The sequence below is a fragment of the Numida meleagris genome, chromosome 16 (genome assembly GCF_002078875.1).
Source record: "Numida meleagris isolate 19003 breed g44 Domestic line chromosome 16, NumMel1.0, whole genome shotgun sequence".
NCBI lineage: Eukaryota > Metazoa > Chordata > Aves > Galliformes > Numididae > Numida > Numida meleagris.
In genome coordinates, this window is record NC_034424.1 from 5,889,368 (window position 1) to 5,907,349 (window position 17,982).

The following is a 17,982-nucleotide window of genomic DNA, read 5'->3' on the forward strand; positions in this document are numbered from 1 at the left end:
GTTGGTTTGTTTTTATTTATAATGATAATGGTAACAGTTGTTGGGTGTTTTGTGCTCCCTGGTCAGTCCTCCCATCTCTTGTACATCCAGATGAAATATTATAGTCCTGTTCCTCTTAGGGGATCTCAGGCAGTTTTCAGACAGTGTATTTAAACTCCTCTGTGCAGTCAGCCTTTGGGGAACAGAACAATTCTAGGAGGGCTTTTGCCCAGGATTGGGGTAGTAGGACTGGAACTGCAGCAGTGACTGCAGGCTCCACTTGGGGGCAGGGATCAAATGCTATGCAGACCCAGAGTAGGGGCTGTGTGCTCCCAGGAGGTTTTCCTCTGTGTGTTTTACTGTGGGAGGCCATGATATGAACTAACATGTTCGACTGCAGAGCTTACTTAAGTCACAGCGTTCTTCAGCGTTGTGAAAATAGTGTCAGGAGGTGAAAAGCAATAGTTTTATCTGAGTGTATATTGGTTACCATGTGCAATGTAAAGTAGACAGTTTCTTATGCTAGAGTAGATGGGTCAGTTGGTTGTTCTGCTTCTCTGCATCCATGCAGTAATAATTGCAAGCCCACCGTTTTGTTTCCTAAGCTTGCATTTGCTTCTTCTCCAAACAGAATGCATCTGTTTGGCAGCCTGCCTCTCTGCAGTGCTGGCTGACTTGTGTGCTGACAGCCTGTTTTATGTGAGATGGCAGGAACCTCATCAAAAGCAGCGGAGAAAGGTGAAACCTTGCCTGGAATTTCCAATGAAAATGTTAATCCAGTTAGATGCGAGTAAACTGCAGTATTGATCACAGTTTGGACTTTGTGCACTTTCTGTATTGTTTTTTGGAAGTGGGGACTGGGAGCCCACTTCCCTCCTCACTCTTCTTCCCTGTGCTGTCTGCCTAGTGAATGAGACTGTACCTAACTGCCCCATCAGATAGTATTGGCCTTGCAGTACCTCCTGCCATTGGTCAGTGCAACCAGTGAGTCCTTTACCTGTTTCTGTTTCTGCAGGAAGTAGTGTCACAGCTCCGACCACTCCGCCAACTTCTTTAAAGCCTGATGCAGTACCAGCTGTCACTCCTGCCCCATGTCAGCCTCCTGCAGGAGATGGAGCACCTGCTTTTTCCTTTATGCCTTCAACTGCGAAGGTGCCTGGCTCTACAGGCAGTGAACTTCCACCTTACCCCTTTGCCACTGATGCCTCCAAGCAAGTCCTGGCTCCAAGTCTGACAGGAGCAGCAACTTTCTCTTTCTCCTCTGCTTCTCCTAAGGCATCCATAACTCCTGCTCCTTCTGTGGGCACCACTGCAGCCACAGCCACCTCCTTTTCCTTTGGATCCATGAACTTGAAACCATCTGCAGAAAGTTCACCTGGGCTGCCACTCCCCACAACACCTGCTGCACAGAAGTCATCTTTTGCCCCTTCTGCTTCTTCAGTTAAAGTGAATCTCAATGAGAAGTAAGTATAAAGATGCTGTAGTGCAGTGGCCGGACAATTGTTAAATCAGTCCAGGTGTGGACAATGTGTGGTAGTTCTGAAGATCACGTGATGGTTTTTGGCTTTTTGCCCTGACAGCTGTTCTCCACACTCCCAAACAAGCTCTGAGGAAGCTCCTCTTCACCTAAGACATAGCTGTCTTGGCTATGAAAGCCCTCAGTGCTTCTCATGGTTATGTTTGTGGACAGATTATTAGTTGGGGAAGATGCCAGAGTCTTAGTTTTCTCATGTCTTTACTTCATAGGCATGACATGAAACAGTAATTCCATGTCATGGTTTGAGGTGAATCATAGTTAAAGACTCTTGGGGGAAGCACTGGGACTTGAAAACTCTTGTAGCTGTTTCAGTGGTAGAAGCACAAGTTTCTTTCACCATTTGGTGAAGGTTCCTTATCTACAACCTGAAGAGTACTTGCAGAGCTGGAGGAAGCTGCATCCACAGGTGATAGATTTCTTTTGCACTGTGTTGAATGGAGGAGATGTCAGACCTCTTGTTTTGGTTCTTAACCGGATGCTTGCTCGGTGGACATAGGACCTGAAATCTTTAAAGCTTGTTCGTGCAGAGCTGTTCATGGCAGCTGAAGGAGAACTGATGCTGTTTATAAATTTGGCAAAATAGATTTGAATGATGCATATTCTCAGATTTCATGTACTCATTCTTCCCTCCAACTCCTGAGACTTGCTCCCGTTTTCAGAAAGAGCAGTTTGAAATGCAGAGCTGTGTTAATTGGAGTTGCTTTCCATGGAGAGCAATTTTCGTGTAAATGTTTTTTAAGAAATTTCTGATCGTTCAAATGATTATTTTTTAATTAGAATAATCTTAGCTACACCAAGATCTGATGGTAGCTCTTAGGGCTTTTTAAATTTCATATTTTGTGTATAAAGCAAATGATACGCTTGTGAATTGGCTGAATATTCAACTTTGCTGCCTTGAGGGCCCAAGTTTGGAGATGAATGGAAGTTCATATTTTCTTGCAGAATTTCTCTTTGAGCTTTGTTGCAAGGCTGTTACTGAACAGTGGCTCAGATTTGCTATAGTTGGTGCTTTGGTGCAAAATGAAGAGATGTGTTTTGAAACAGGGTGTGACTTCTTGCTGGCATTTAGTGTTTCCTCACTGGGTGGTCTATGGCAGCAGACTTTATGGTTTCAGATATTCCAAAATATCCCTGAATGGTACCTTTCCACCATTTCCAACAGCTGCACTTGAAATTTTGGATCTGGAGCTTAAGTTATTGCTGATCCCAGATACTGTTCATTTGTTAGAGCTCAGTGGTTTCTTTTAGATGGAGGGAAGCAGCTTGGACCAGTTAGAGCTGAAAGTTGCTCTGCTTTCTTCTGCAGATTCACTGCTGTAGACACCTCATCTCCAACTGCCAGCAGCAGTCCTGCCAGTTCCACAATGTTTTCCTTCTCAACCGCTTCAAAAACTGTTTCTGGAGGTCCTCTGAGTCAGCCCATGACTCTCTCAGCTTCTCCTACCACACCACTGAAGGCTTCATCCCCTGTACCTGCAGCAGGTAGGTTGCACCACTGATGCTTGCTGTTGGGAATAACACATTACAAACCATGTTCTTAAAGCGTTAGAAACCAAATCACTATGTCTGTCCATTCTTATTTTTCCTGTTGCTCTTACTAATGCAGCAGATGTCCTGATCTGCACACTATAATGCTGTCATGGGCTTCATACTGAAACTGTGAAGTTTTTCCATTTGTGTAGTTTGTTCCCTATGGAGACAACTCTCCATATCAAAATAATATGTTCAGTTTTTTAAGTTCATCCGGAAGTTCTGACACTCTCAGTGCTCTGTAATTCTGCCCTGATTACAAAGTGTTTCTGGGCAGTCATACATATTGTTGCCCTGTCTTGCACGTGGAGTGTCTAGAGTTCCAAATATTCTGAAGTGAGTTTAAATTAGATGATGTTCATTTGTTAACAGAATAATATTCCACCTCTGAAATGACTGTGTGACTGGGGGTCTTGGGATCCTTCAGGAATGGTGCAGCCAGATATTGGAGAGTAGAGTTGTTGCCATTAACAAAGAAATTGAATGGGAGTAAAACTGCACCCATAGAAGATGTTTTCTTTCCATGGGGCCCATACCACCATTGATGTTGGATTTGACATTGGTGATTGTAGTTGTCTAATCACGACCTGTTTTCTCATGCTTAACATAGATTCATAAACTACTGTTCCTCTGTTTTTAAATTCCAGTGGCGCGTCCTGCTCAGAATATGCCTGCACCTTCTTTACTACAGAAGACAGCCAAAGTCACCCCTTCTGCAGCAAAACCAAGCTCTACTCCGGTAATGAGAACTTGAGTGGATTCCTCTTAGTGGGTGAATGCTTTCATAGCCTTTGAATTCCCTGGACTGAATGAATATTCTTAGATCAAAGAACTGGCTTGTTTTAGACATAAATAAAAATTGCAGCGTCAGTGGGACTACAACTGTGTTCTATGCATGACTTTTGAAAAGCAAAACTTTGCAGTATGTTGCCATGATCAGAGTTGCAGAAACTAATTCTTACCACTGATATGGAAATGAGCATTTAACAGCTTTCCTAGCTAATCAGCAGTCAAGAGTTGCTTTGATGATATCTTGAGACGCCAATTCTTGACAACAAAATCAAAATGTAATACAGAGCAGCGCACAAAGATTTCCTTTGCTTTCACAAAGCTTTAGCAACGTGTCTGCAGTACTACTTTGAACATGCACGTGCCTTTATATTAGTATGGAACAAATGTTCATGATTATGGCAACTGTCTTCCTGGTGACCAGTATCTGGAGTTGTAACAGCAGACTTTGTAATATTCAAAGCTCCCTTGTGCTGGTACTACATACTTAATATTGTGTGTGGGGTTGATTGCTTGTTTGTTTATTCCTCCAGGGCAAGTCAGCACTCTCCAGCACTGCTTTAGACAAACCTGTCCACCAGTGGAAGGATTCAGACCCTGTCATAGCAGGAATCAGAGAGGAGGTGAGATGTTTATTTTTTTTTTTCAACCAGTTTTCTTCATTTTAGAAACCAGAGGCATTTCTTTTCAACTTGCAAGCATTTTGGTGATGTCTTTTAGTAGTTCAGGAACCTGAATGGAAAATTTTCACAAGGTGATAATCCTGTTTTGTACTTGCTGTTGGTATGTCCTATTCAGTCATCTTTAATTTCAACCCCTGTGTTGGAAAAGCTGGGTATTCTTTCTTTTTAGTCTGCAAGAAGAATTTCCTGCTTTGATTACAAAGTGATGGGTGTTGGTGGTTTTGTAGAAACACCTGTGACTTTTGTTCCAGACCCTGCTATATTTTAGTGGCTGCATTTACTTCTTTACTTTGCAGATTGCACATTTTCAGAAGGAAATGGAGGAGCTGAAGGCCCGGACTTCCAAAGCCTGTTTCCAAGTGGGTACTGCAGAGGAAATGAAAATGTTGCGAACTGAGTCAGATGATCTCTACACCTTCCTCTTGGAAATTAAAGAAACAACCGAGGTGAGAAGTGTGACTGAGTATCTTCAAACTGTTTAACTCTTCAGCAATTACTGTTGCCACCTGGTGTTTCCACTTAACCTGCTAGCATTGAGCAAATGTAGATTGAACCTCTTAAGTATGCAACATTTGCATTCTTTCAGATGAGTGTTTTCAGAAGCCCATGCTTTAGAGATGGCAGTGGAAAAATGTCACTTTGAACATTATTCTATCTGTTCTATTTGCAGTCGCTCCATGGAGATATTAGTACTCTGAAGACAACCTTGCTGGAAGGATTTGCAGGGGTAGAAGAGGCTAGAGAGCAGAATGATCGGAATTGTAGCTTGGCGTATTTACACTTACTTTATAAGAAACCTTTGGATCCCAAGAGTGAAGCACAACTTCAGGTAGGAAGCACCAGCTTAAAATCTGGAGTTTTAAATAAAAGAAGTGAGACTTGTGCAAGATCCCAGTGGTTTTGTTCTGCCCTAGGTATTTGCTATTTCCACATAGTATAGTGAAAGTGTAATCAGTTTTGTTTCCCTAAGTTTGCAATGCATGCAGTTAGCAGTGATGAGTCAAAATTTCTGCTGAAGGGGGAAATATTTCACCTGAGATCCGGTCTGTTCAAAGCTTAGAATGTGACTCTTGACTCTCTGTTCCTTCTCAGTTTGTAGCTTTTGTTCAGAGATTTCAGTTAAAGAAATATTTTTTTCAGTGCTTTGTAGGAGAATTATTGGAATTATCTTTAGCAAATGCCCTATAGAGTAATTTGATTATTTATTTTGACTTAACAGAATTGTGTTCTTGATTTTTGTGGATGCTTGAGCATTAAGCTAAGTGATACTCTAGAAGCTGGGGCACAAAGGAAAATAAGCAGCAGTATATAAAGAGGCTTTCAAAGAGAAAAAGGAAACCAGGGGTGAAGCGTTCTTTGTTACAGCTCTGGTGATGAGAACACTTTTGAACCCTAAATAAAATAGAGTGAATGTGCCCTACAAATGTACACTTCTGTGCACTGATAAATCCCCCTCAAGAAGTTTGACTGCCAGGCTGAAGGCATAACTGGGTGTCATCTTTGTTACAGTAGGTATCAAGAACGTGCATGCAGACAGTACTAGGAATCAGCTGATCTGGAGTAACTTTTTAGGTCTCTTCCTTAATTTTCACCTGGATTTTGTAGATTGATTCACAGTCTTAATGTTATGCCTTCTTTGATGTCTTGTATTTCTCTGTGAAAAGTTTACGCTTGCGACTTCAGAGAGATGGTGACCTTGAAATGCATATTTCACTGATGTTTAAGGAGGATCACGTGAAAAGAATCACAAGAGTAGGAGGGAAGTGGATTGGCATGTAAGGAGAGAGCTTTCGGGTCAACGTTTTAAAAGTTTACTAGAAGGACAGCTTTACTCTGAGTTAAATCTTGTTCAGTTTGCATTACCCTTGTTCTCCTGGGTGAAAAATGCCCGCTTGGTTAGCTTCTTATACTAGTTTTTAATGAAGCTTTTTTAAAAAATAAAACAAACCCTGAGGCTTTTCTGATGTCCAGGCATATTGGTTTGCTGTTCAGAACTGACAATATATAATGCTTGTAATTGCTGGAGAGGAAATCAGTGCCTTGTAATGTGTAACACAAAGCCTGCAGTAGTACTGGATTTGGTTTCAGGCTGGGTTTGTCACAGTGGAATTTCATGCTGTATCTTGAAAAGGTTTGCAGTGGAATCCTTCCCAAACAATGTTTCTTGGCTGGTTCATCTTGTGCTTAAGTGAACACTCTGTTGAGATGAGCTGGAACGAAATGTGGTTTTCATTTCCATTTTATGAAATGAAAATTAAAGGCGTGTTCATGCTGTGACAGGTTGGAGGGATGACAACTGTGAGACAGAAAGCTGGTTTTGGTTAGGAGCAGGCCTTGTAGCAAGAGATATCTGACTTCATTGTGCCGGTTTTGCAACCGCGTGGTTGTGGATAGGTCACTTAATTCTCTTTGTGCCTTATTGTTTTTTTATTTCCAACCTATAAAAATCAAGTTAATCCTTTTCATTAATGTGGGAGCTGCAAGTGTTCATGAATGCTTTCATGAATCATGGTCTGTGAATGCTGGTATTCAAGAGCCATGTGAATAGCCTGCAAGGATTCAGTTGCCTATAACTGTTAGACATTTCAACGCTGTAAAGTGACTCATCTTCAGGAAGTGAAGTTTGAAATAAGATTTGTTTTGTGTGATGCCTGATGTTTGTACCACCTTTTCTGAAAAGACCTGGCAGTGTATTGCAAACATCATGGAAACTCTTGTTTTATCCTAGCTCTGAACTATAAATGGCCAGGCCCAACCCTGTATGTACTCCACAAATAATAATAACTAGATTTTCTGTGTTGTGTTCTACCTTGCTGGATAAAATTTTCCAGGCAAAAATGTGGGTAGGTGTCACGTGGCTTGGACTGACTGAAGCCAAAGAGTCTGCAGCTTCTTGTACTGAAACTGAGGGTTCTGAAGTGAATGGAAATCTGATTTATTTTGCATGGCAGGAAATTCGACGCTTGCACCAGTATGTAAAGTTTGCTGTTCAGGATGTGAATGATGTTCTGGATTTGGAATGGGATCGGCACCTGGAACAGGAGAGAAAGCAGAAGTAAGTAACTGAAAGAGGAATGCAGAACTGTGAGGGCCCTATCAGTGAATCAGTCGCTGCCCCTCGTCAATAGGCAAAACCCTTTTTCCATTTAATAGTACAATCTCTTTTTTGTGGGGTTTATGAATAAAGTTCAACTAAGACATGTCAGTGGAAAGCTGTAGGTTCAGATTGCTTGGCTGTGGAAGTTTGTTCCATGCTTGCTACATCCCCTTGCCTGGCAAAATAGTGCTTATAATAGAAAAAACCTGTGAAGTAAGCTTCATAGGGACTAAGTGCATCCTTTGGTAGGAGCTAATGAAACCTTCCTAATAAATAAAAGATATTCTAGTAAATGAGCTAAACAAAGAAATTTACAGCGTGCCCAAAGGGGAAATGTGTGTTTGAGACAAACAGAATTGCCTTAGTGTTTAAAACAATCTCTGTTTGGCCTCGTGGAGTAGAACTGGCTGGAACCACTAAACCACTTTGTACATGCATGCCTGCTTGCAGGCTGATATGTAGAGCTGTTTTGATCCGTGTTTCTTGGTCTGATGTCTTAAGGCGTCTGGTTGTTCCTGAGCGAGAGACGTTGTTCAACACCCTTGCTAATAACCGGGAAATAATCAATCAGCAGAAGAAGAGACTCAATCAGTTGGTGAACAGCCTACAGCAGCTGCGACTGTATAATCAAACGTCTCAGTGGAGTGTTCCCAGTGACACATCCTCTCTTAGCAGTGCTCAAAGGTATGTGAAATGCAAATTCCTGAGTGGTGTTGCCCCTGCTCTCTTGCCCCCAGCAGTATACAAGTGTGTGTGTCCTCCAAAGAGTGGTGTTCTGTGGACGTGGTGTGTGAGAACAGTACGTCCTAGAAATGATACGAAGCTATGCCCAGGTAATACAGAAGCTTATGTTTATGTGACACACTGTTTGATGCTTATCAGAAATTTCCCTTGAAAGTTATATTTTTATCATAGTGTAATCAGGATAGTTGAACCTCTGGGCAGAGGTTCTGCTGTTTTTGACTGAAATCAGGGGAGGAAGTGAATGACTTTTAGAAACTTCCAAAGTAAATCAAGATATGTGCATTTAAATAGCACAGTATCTAGAGGAGCCCGCTGTTCTTCCAGATAAGTTAGTGGTTCTAGTGATTAATTTTGGCCCCTTTTTGTTCCTCATTTGGTTGATTTCTTTCTGCTGATCATGTTTGATTATTCTGCTGTGTCACAGTTTTGACAGTGACCTTGAAAGCCTGCGCAGTGCCTTGATGAAAACTACCCTGGAATCACATGCCAAACCCCCACCTAAAGCACCTGGTAATGTATTCTTTCTTCCTGCTATTCATGCATAAATGTTAACTTAACGCTCTGATACAGACTTAATAACTCTCTTCTGTTTTCCAGCTAAATTATCTCCTGTGAAACTGAATCAGTTGAGGAATTTTCTAGCGAAGAGGAAGACTCCTCCAGTTAGGTCTACAGCTCCAGGTAAACCTTTAGTTACCTTAAAAGTCTGGAATGCTTTCTAGGAGAGTGAGTTACCTCCTGTGGGAACCAGTGCTGAAATTAGCTTATGGCTGCTTCTCACAACCTCTGCCCTTACTTCATCCTTACTACTCCCTCATCTGCCCTCAGTAAGAATTTACTACATTTACTATCTTACTGAAAGTTGCATTTGCTGGCAGTTAAGAAGTCATATCCTAGCAATGTAGGATTAAAGCAAGCCAGTAGAAGAGCATCCTAAAATAGAACGTATGTCTTAGCTGCTAGGCTGGATGGTTCTCTCACCTTAGCATATCCGTGTTTTTTGTTTCTGTTGCTGTAGCAAGTTTGTCCCGATCTGCCTTCCTGTCCACAAGATACTACGAGGACTTGGATGAAGTTAGTTCAACATCCTCAGTTTCCCAGTCCCTGGAGAATGAGGATCCACAGGCAGCAGACCAGGAAGAGGAGGCTGCTCCCGTCCAAGTCCCTCGTCATGCCCCTGTGGTCCGCACTCCATCTATCCAGCCTGGTTTGGTGGCTCCCTCTCCATCCTTTGGGAAACAACACCCCTCCTTGGGTACTCTGTGTGAGTTGTTTTGCAGTGTTCCTGCTGTTCTGCACGTGTTCCTGTCAGTGCCTTTAACCACTGTATCAACTGCCAGTGCTTCAAGTCCTGGAGAAATAAGATTGCAGCAGGGGGATTTGCATTGTCAAGTTCCCAGAAGCAGCTAGCAGAGTGGCACTGTAATCTCATGAACACACCAAAGTACCTAAATGCCCTAAAGGACCTTGACTTGCTGGCTGCATTTTGACAGCCTCTTACTTGTAGATCATACTGGCCATAGGTGGCACTGTCTTCCTTTAGTAATTTGCCTTATTTCTTAAAATACTGCCCCTCAAAACAGAAGACTGAGGTACTTCTGCATTTGGTGGGTGTGCATAAGGTTAGGATTTCTGAGCCCTGAAACAATAATAACTAAATTTGCATATACTCAAATTTTCTGGTCTGCAATCAGAGAACTTGAACACCCTAAAATGATAAATAAGCTGTCAGTATAAGTGGCTACAGCAGCAAACTGAAAGTCATCTGATGCACTGAAGTGACAACTACTGCAATTTACTTGGTGGGTTCTCTGAGATATTGAAACTGCCTGTGCTAGAAAAGTGTCAGCTGTTTAAAAAGCCTGTGGATCAGTCTTATCAGAAGGAAGCTGTCTAATCATAGGAGCTGTAGTTTGCGAAGGCTTTCAAGTTTTCCTGATTTGAAAAGATTGAGTGAACTGTAATATTTTGTTTGCCATTTAGTGCCTACGTCTTCAAACAGAATCATACCGCAAGGGGCGGACAGCACAATGCTTGCAACAAAGACTGTGAAACATGGGGCCCCTGCTCCCACCGTCACCGTTCCAGCACCACAAGCAGCTGCTGCAGCAGCTCTGCGGAGGCAGATGGCTACCCAGCCCCCAGGTAAAAGGATGGCTGATTGCCCAAGTGACCTCTGAGCCTCTGAATGTGAATTTCAGAGGAATTCAATGCTCTCAAAGGAAAAGACCGTTGCAGTGCAAAACGTCTGTGTGTTGTGCTTCTGGGCTATCTAGTGGTTTTTGTCTTCCTTTTTTTCCCGTAAGCTACTGGTATAAAATGCCTGAGAAACTCCCACATCACCTTTCTTTGTACCCCATCTGATCTGTGCAGTGGCAGGGAAGCCAATGACTTAGGAGACCCTGGCACGGCTGAAGAATTGGTTTGTTGGTGTCCTTACTGAAGGCTGAGATGGCCAGCTTCAGGGCCAGATACACCACATGCCTTCTAGAAACTTAAATGGATTTCTTCTGGAGTTACTCAGAGATGCCACACTGATTGCAGTGTTTAATATGGGGAAGGTATTTACCACGTTTCTTATTTTTCTTAAAGCTGTGAGCACTTCCTTGACTGAATCAACTCTGAAGAACGTTCCCCAGGTGGTGAATGTACGAGAACTCAAGACTGGTGCGTTGACTCCAGCTGTCTCTGCAGTGATAGGGTGAGTGAGATCTCCCTTTTTTCTGGTAGCCTTCACTAATGCTTGCAGTAGAGCACATCTACCAGTGTAGAGCAGTAGTCTGACTTAATGTGAAGTGGTGGGTGCGTTTAGAAATGAGTCTTGAGTTTGTGGAATGAATGGAAAAAATGTTTTCTTTCCAGATCAGGACAAGCTGTTGGTAAATCCTTGAACAAGCAGACAGCAAGACCAATATTAACATCATCCTCCATTTGTCTGTGAAATGCATCTTAATTCATTCCCTCCTGCGGAAATCTAGTGGTTTTATCATGAACACACAATTTGTGTCTGGTATTTGCAGTCACTAATACTGTTAGGTCTCTCTCTGCAATGAAAGTGCACCTCTCTGTTGCTGAATGTGGTCTGTGGACTGAAGCTGTCCAGATGCTGTTCTTTTTACTTCCTTGTCAATTGCAGAGAAAAACTCTGGGGTTATGCCTCTCCCATCTGTTCCCTGACTCACCTTCTGGGAGAGGTAGAACAGCACTCTTGCTTCTCTGAAAACTTGTCTTAAATTTCTCGACATCAGACTTTTGACTGAAGGGCTGGGTGTTGATCACTTTGGAAGAATACAGAGCTGCAAAGCTGTCTTCCTCATGAGGAAACTATGAAAGTTGGCTTCTGGTATTTAACCTTGAATTTAAAATTTCTTTTGAGTTAGCTGTAACTCTTGGCTTTCCTACTCTGCTGCCTAGAGACAACAGCCAGCTCAGCTCATGCCAGAGATTTCTGTCTTATCACCAGGCTCTGTCACCAGCTGCAGAACTAGTCCCTTTCCCTGTGCTGGTAACGACCTTGAAACTATATTTGCTTGATGTTCCTACCAGTGCTTAAGACCAAGATAATGCATGGCCGTTTCTGGGATGGGGAGGCAAGGGCATTACTGTAAAATCTGAGCAAAGTTGAGGTTACTGCATTTGTCGTAGTGCAGAGGCATTAAAAACAGGATGAATCACCATGTACATCTGATTGTAAGTCTCCACGGAGCTGCAAATTCTTTATCCAGATAAGTGTGGACTATACATGCAGCTCTTGGGACAATTTCTGTTACACAAGTATGAAAATGAGAAAAAAATGTGTATATTCTTCGCTGTCAAAGAAGAAAGTAAAATTCCTTTGGTATTGCTTTTCAAAAAGGGAGCAGTCTTACACTGGTGGAACTCAGCTGCTGACATTGAAAGCTAACCCAGGGATTCTTCTGCATTTTAATTGGGAAAAAGTTCGGGAGGTTTTTACTAATGTATTTTCTTCCAAATGTGGTAAAACTAGTGTAGGTAAAATTTGCCAGCAGTTCTGCTTGGGAAATATTGCTAAAAGCAGAGTTGTGTCAGGAAAGAGTTCTTAACCTGCTGTAAGTGGGTTATCTGTAAAATTGGTTTAGAGATCTTCCGTCTTCATCAAATCTGTAATAAGAACAGCAGAGTTCTGGCAGTACATAGACAAAGACATGGGTGAGTGATACGTATCTGAGACTGGTGTTCATTTGAACTGCAGCTAACGACATGCTTTACTTTCAAATAGTTTTAGATTGGCAGGATAGATGTGATCTCTCCCATGTGTAGTTCACCAGCTGGCTTGTTATCTTGACGGCTTTTTACCGTCTTATTTTGACGTCATAAAAACATGCTAACAATTCTACCTGCCTGAGCCTGCCAGTCAGACTGAGCACTAAAATAAAGAACTTTCACCGAGCAAAATTAATCCATCAGTTTTTGCTACTTCAGATGTACTGGCTGTCTTCTGCCACCGCAGCGCGTTCTTCGGGTGGTTAAGCAGTAATGGTCTTTCAGTTGTTACCAGTTGTGCAGTGGGCTGTGACGAGGTGTGGTGGTGGTTCCAGCCCAGTTATTCGTATTCAGTTTTCAAACTGAGATCACAGCCAGCCTTTTTGTTGCCAGAGGAGCTCGGAATCAAGTGGTCTTGTGATCTTTCTAGAAAAAAGGTCCCACCATATCATGAATATCGCAGATTTTGCATTTCCTTCTTTGTCCAAGGTTTGCATGAACTTGAAATATGTTGTTGCATACGTGTGTCCTCTGCCTTTGGCATCCATATAGTAGGAAACTTCTGTGAGCTGGCATGTAGCTGACCCAGTATTCAGTGCAGTTTGGGAGTTCTCATGCTTTTTGGGAAATACAGCTTAATGCTCAGATTCTCTTGCTGTCTGGAGTTTGCAGCATGGGCCCTTTCTGCACTACAGAGATTGCTTATTGCATTAGGGAATACCTGGCCTGTGTCAAGATGGAAAAACTCCACTAGGGTAAGAGGATGCAATTAAGTGTTGAATTTGTTATGCTGCTGAAGGCTTCTGGCACTAACCATTTCAGCTGGTGAGCCGCTTACTTGAGGAGATGCTTAAACTGGATGGCTGTTCTCAAGTTAGAGTGATTAGGTGCATTTATGGCTCACGGCGTGTAGGATGCTTCACCTTGGAAGCTGCTGTCGTTCTGCAGTAATTGTCTGTAGGCTCTGATGTGCAGTTTATTTCATGGTCAAAATTCCAAACCTGTTTTGGAGAATATAGGTTAGCCTTATCGCGCTTCTTGTCATGACTTCATTAATTCTTATACAACACTTCAAAGACGTGGAACACCTTATTTTTTTTTTTCTTTCCATAGCTTTGACTCCTTGCTCAGCAGTTCTGAGGGTTGCATGTACTTATGTATACTTCTCTGGGCTCTGCACTGTAAAGGAAGCTTCTTACTTTTGTTATCCACTAGGCATAAAATTGTAATCCCCTTACCTGCCGATTTTTTCATCGGCTCCTTGTAAAGCAGAACAGCTTGACTCTCATTGGAGACAAGAGTGTGTGAAGAAGACTTGATCATTTAAGTCTAGAGCTTTAAACGCATTTGCAGACTTCCTTTGTTAAATGTGGATGATTCATTTAAGAGGTTTATTCCCTAATCAGATTTGTTCATTTGGAGTTGTGCATGGAATCTCTAATAACGGAGGTTATTCAAGTCTTCTGGAAGCTGTACATTCTGAGAGACAAGCAAACCGACTTTTAGACTAGCCACTCATTTAATGTTTTAATATTTCTTTTTAAGGTCATCAGTTCCTCACTCTGCAGCCCAGGCAGTCCACCAAGTTCTGGCAACTGTTGCTACAAATCAGGCTAAGCAGGTATCTTGATACAGAGCTTTCCCTGTGGTATACTGTGCTCAGACTTGTTAAATACAGTTTGGGGTTTAGCTGTTGGTGAGCAGGTCATCTAACAGTCTCTCTTCGTAGCCTGCTCTGTATTTATTTATCTGTGACCTTGACGGAGCGGTGCTAGGTTTCATTTTATATCTTGCCTTTTCTCGCTTTTGAAGACTTGCAGCTTTTCAGTGGCTACAGCCTTGCAGCAGTAAGGGTTGCAGCTAACAACAAAGGAAATGGTGTTAGGTAAATATAGTCAAATGTCACGCAAAAGAAGTGCTAGGCAGTCAAGATAAAGAATAGTCTGCCTATCCTGTATTTTACTGAAAACATTTCTCATTGGTGGGCAAGCTGCTAAGTTTTATGGTAGCACATTGGAAAACCATGCAGTGGTCTCTCTCCTGTGGAGTCACTGAGCTGTTGCACATGGAGGCTTGCTGGCCTCTGCAAGAGACTTGTTGAAAAAGTTGAGTATTGAACCAGAGTTTAGATGTCAAGATATAGGGGGCCCAAATTTGAAGGGTGCTGCCAAGTACTTTGACCACCTTCCTCTAGGTCAGGATGCTTGACTCTCATAGTATCAGACCAAGATCAGAAGGACCTTTGTCAGTGTGCAGACTGCATTGACTTAAAGCTTCTTTGTGTTTTTTAGACACCTCAAACGAGCTCACTGAAGGGACAGGCTCCACCTTCTTCTGTATCTCCATCTTGTCCTGTGGCATCTGCGCCTGGTCCCACATCATCTGGCAGCAAGATCTCAGGTAAGTAGTCTAAAGATGGTGACACCTATCTTTCCTCTAATCAGATAGATGTTGTTCCCTTCCATCTTTGAAATAATTCACATACTCTGTGATGATGTAACAACAGGAGGTATGTTTCTATGCACAAATATCAGACTAATTTAACTGGCAAAAAATCCTTTGTTTCCAGTTGATAAAACTGTAGGCTGTGTCTGCAGACTCTTCTATTGTTTTTTGGTTGTCGGATGTTGTGAACTGTCTTTTTGGTAATGCTGCTTCTTATAACTTACAGGACCAGGGACGGTAAAAACTGTTACAGCTGTGACCTCTACAGTGACATCAGTACCAGCAACATCTGCACAGCCTAACAAGGCTTTCTCATTTTCTTCTGTGGGGTCTGTATGAAGTTCAGCATTTCTTTGTAGTTGATGTTTAGTATGAATGTATCAGCTGTTACAGCAAGTGTTACCTACAAGCTGCATAGCACTGTAAAATGACACCTGCAGATATTAGACTAGGGCAGGGTAGGGAGACACGAAGGTTTTGGAAAACTTTCTCTTCTGTGGAAGCCTTACTCACTGAGGTCTGAAGGTCTGTAAGAATTTGATATGATACGGTGTTGCTTTTGCCTTTTTCAATCTGTGACTAATCAAGAAAATCAAAAGCAGCTAAAGCCTGACTGGCTTCATTTTGAGTTCTGTTACAGTGGGTTATCGAACCAAACACTGCATGTACTGGTATTTCTCAGCCGTCTGGTAGTTTGCCAGGTGATGGTTTGAGATTAGAGCAGTGTAACTGTGGTTAAAGAAGCAGCTCGTGATCTGATACCCGGGGTTCACTGTCTGGGATTGCAAGTGACCCCTTCTCATAGAGTCAAAGAAGAACATACATGCTGCATCTTCTGCGTTGGATTTAAGGAACACACAACCAAGGCAGACCATAGATGGTTTCAAACTCCGTTCTTTATTTACAGTGAAAAAAGCAGTAGCAGGAAAACCATCCCTAGTAAGTTGCACAGGGGCATGTGAGAATGAATTTTGACTTTACAGTGGCAAGTGGGGAGGCTGAACTTTGGAAGCTTCCACTTCCAGAGAAGAGTGGAGAAGAACCTGGATATGATCATATTAATAATCACTTCTGAAGATTGATTCCAAAGAGAGAAATGTTGTTTTTCCTAACCTAGGCCTACCTGTGCAGGTTTCCAATGCTGGTAGAAGTTTGAGATGTAGAAGTGCTGGAATTTCGAATTAGGCTTTTCCAATTAGAAATTTGTGCTGATGGTCAAACTTGCTGAGTTACTTTCTTATTTTAAAACAAACGAACAAACTCCATGTTGTGGCTTGGAAAGTTCTCTGTTTGTGAAAGTGACTGAAGAGTCACCATGCCATCTGGTGGTTTCTATCATATAGCAGTAATACAAAGCACGGTGCATGGTATGAACATGTAGTTATTCTGAAACCTCCCTTATGGAGTGTTTTTGAGGGATTGAAAAAAATATTTCATTGATCATATTGTATCTTTGAGGAAGAGGAGGGGCTCCTTACAAATAATTGTTTGAAATTCTCCATATTTAGGTATCTAATACTGAAGTGAGTTTCTCTTTATGAAGCAGATAACACTAAGTATTTCAGAGCACGCTCATACTTTCAAATAACTGTTTTCATTCAGTCTTAAACATTTCTTTGATGGTTGTCAAGTGGATGTTATCTAAATGCCTTGTAGTACTCTTCAAAAGGCTAAAATAGTCTTGAAACACTGAAATTCAGATTCAGAAAAGCAAACAAACCCTGCCTTTGTCCAGGCTTCAGTCTATAAACCATGTGCTAAATACAGCACTGTTGTCTGTGATGTCTTAGCTATGCAGCCTGACTACTGCATCAGCAGCTGGTCCTTGAGAATCAGAGGACAAGGCAGTGAGAAAGCTTAAAAAGCCTCAGGGGATGAAGGTCTCTGGAGCACCCCATTGCTCATTTTGAAAGATCACAGCATTTTTGCAAGACACAATTTTTTTAGTGTTCAGCAATCACTGAAACTTTAATTTCTGTCTTGCTGTGAGTGATCTCCTTTTCAAGGGGTGGCAGTGTCCAGTTATTCCCTTCTGTATATGCACTCTCTTACCATTCCAGTCTCTTAATTTTCAGTAAGCTCTGGTCATTGCTATAGCCTCTGCTGTTGCTAGTCTCCCAGAAGTTACAGTGGTTTGGTGCATGGTGTTTGGCTGCTGAGCTGAACGGGGAAGAAATGTACAGCAGAAACAAAAGAATAGGAGAGGATGAGGGACAGTTGAAAGGGCTTTGAATTCTGACTCTCATCGACTCTCCTAGAAGACTTGTCAGGGGGGAAACAAATGTCTAGTTGGAGAAACTGTTCTTGTGTCTGACCTAATACAGACTTGCATGGGAAATCTGAGTCTCAAGGTTGTGTTAATCATGGGGTTGGAAATTTCAGTGCTTTGAGCTCAAAGTCATTCTTTCCCTTTTTCCTCTTTCCTCCTAGGTCTGGGTTTAATTTTGGTGTTGTCACGTCAGCTGCTTCAGCACCGACGCTGCCCAGCCTCGCTGCCTCACAAGGTTAGATTGGAAGAGTGTGCAAACTGCATCTGTCCTCTGCTAAGAGAATGCTTACTCTTCCTAATTCATGTGGTTCTTGTTTTATATTGCGCTTCTATTATTAAAATTGCAGTAGCTGCAATAACATTGTATACATATGCTGGATTATGTCCTGTATGTAGGAGAATTTAGGCCACCTGCCTTTCAATTAAGAGGAAACTAAATATTTGCTACCATGAACATTCAAGGGGTACTGGTTTATGAGGAGGGTAATATCTGCAGTCATTTCCTCTATCGTTCATCTGTAGATTTTAAAGTTGCCAAGGTAGTCTGGCATAGAAAGCTGGCATTACGTGGAGTGAATGTTTAATAATGGGAGGGGAGTAATAGGAGCAGCTTTGTGTTGCTTATAAAACTGACTTGACAATATCAGTGTATAGGCTGCCTTTCCATTTCATAGGTAGATCACAT

At 42.1% G+C, this 17,982-nt stretch overlaps 1 protein-coding gene across 4 annotated transcripts in view; it reads left to right on the forward strand.

The window, feature by feature from the left end:
• The window catches only part of NUP214 (nucleoporin 214), a 42,063-nt gene that overhangs the window by 8,828 nt on the left and 15,253 nt on the right, over positions 1 to 17,982 (forward strand). For 3 of the 4 annotated variants that reach the window (XM_021413569.1, XM_021413571.1, XM_021413573.1), the window contains exons 12-28: positions 995 to 1,442; positions 2,823 to 2,998; positions 3,694 to 3,785; positions 4,369 to 4,458; positions 4,815 to 4,964; positions 5,189 to 5,347; positions 7,470 to 7,573; positions 8,117 to 8,299; positions 8,784 to 8,869; positions 8,957 to 9,040; positions 9,378 to 9,623; positions 10,343 to 10,504; positions 10,952 to 11,060; positions 14,129 to 14,204; positions 14,875 to 14,983; positions 15,255 to 15,357; positions 17,459 to 17,532. In XM_021413569.1, the coding sequence (XP_021269244.1) occupies positions 995 to 1,442; positions 2,823 to 2,998; positions 3,694 to 3,785; positions 4,369 to 4,458; positions 4,815 to 4,964; positions 5,189 to 5,347; positions 7,470 to 7,573; positions 8,117 to 8,299; positions 8,784 to 8,869; positions 8,957 to 9,040; positions 9,378 to 9,623; positions 10,343 to 10,504; positions 10,952 to 11,060; positions 14,129 to 14,204; positions 14,875 to 14,983; positions 15,255 to 15,357; positions 17,459 to 17,532 (2,451 nt within the window). The remainder of the gene's footprint in view (positions 1 to 994; positions 1,443 to 2,822; positions 2,999 to 3,693; positions 3,786 to 4,368; positions 4,459 to 4,814; positions 4,965 to 5,188; positions 5,348 to 7,469; positions 7,574 to 8,116; positions 8,300 to 8,783; positions 8,870 to 8,956; positions 9,041 to 9,377; positions 9,624 to 10,342; positions 10,505 to 10,951; positions 11,061 to 14,128; positions 14,205 to 14,874; positions 14,984 to 15,254; positions 15,358 to 17,458; positions 17,533 to 17,982) is intronic. The other variant, XM_021413572.1, reaches the window with a different exon arrangement.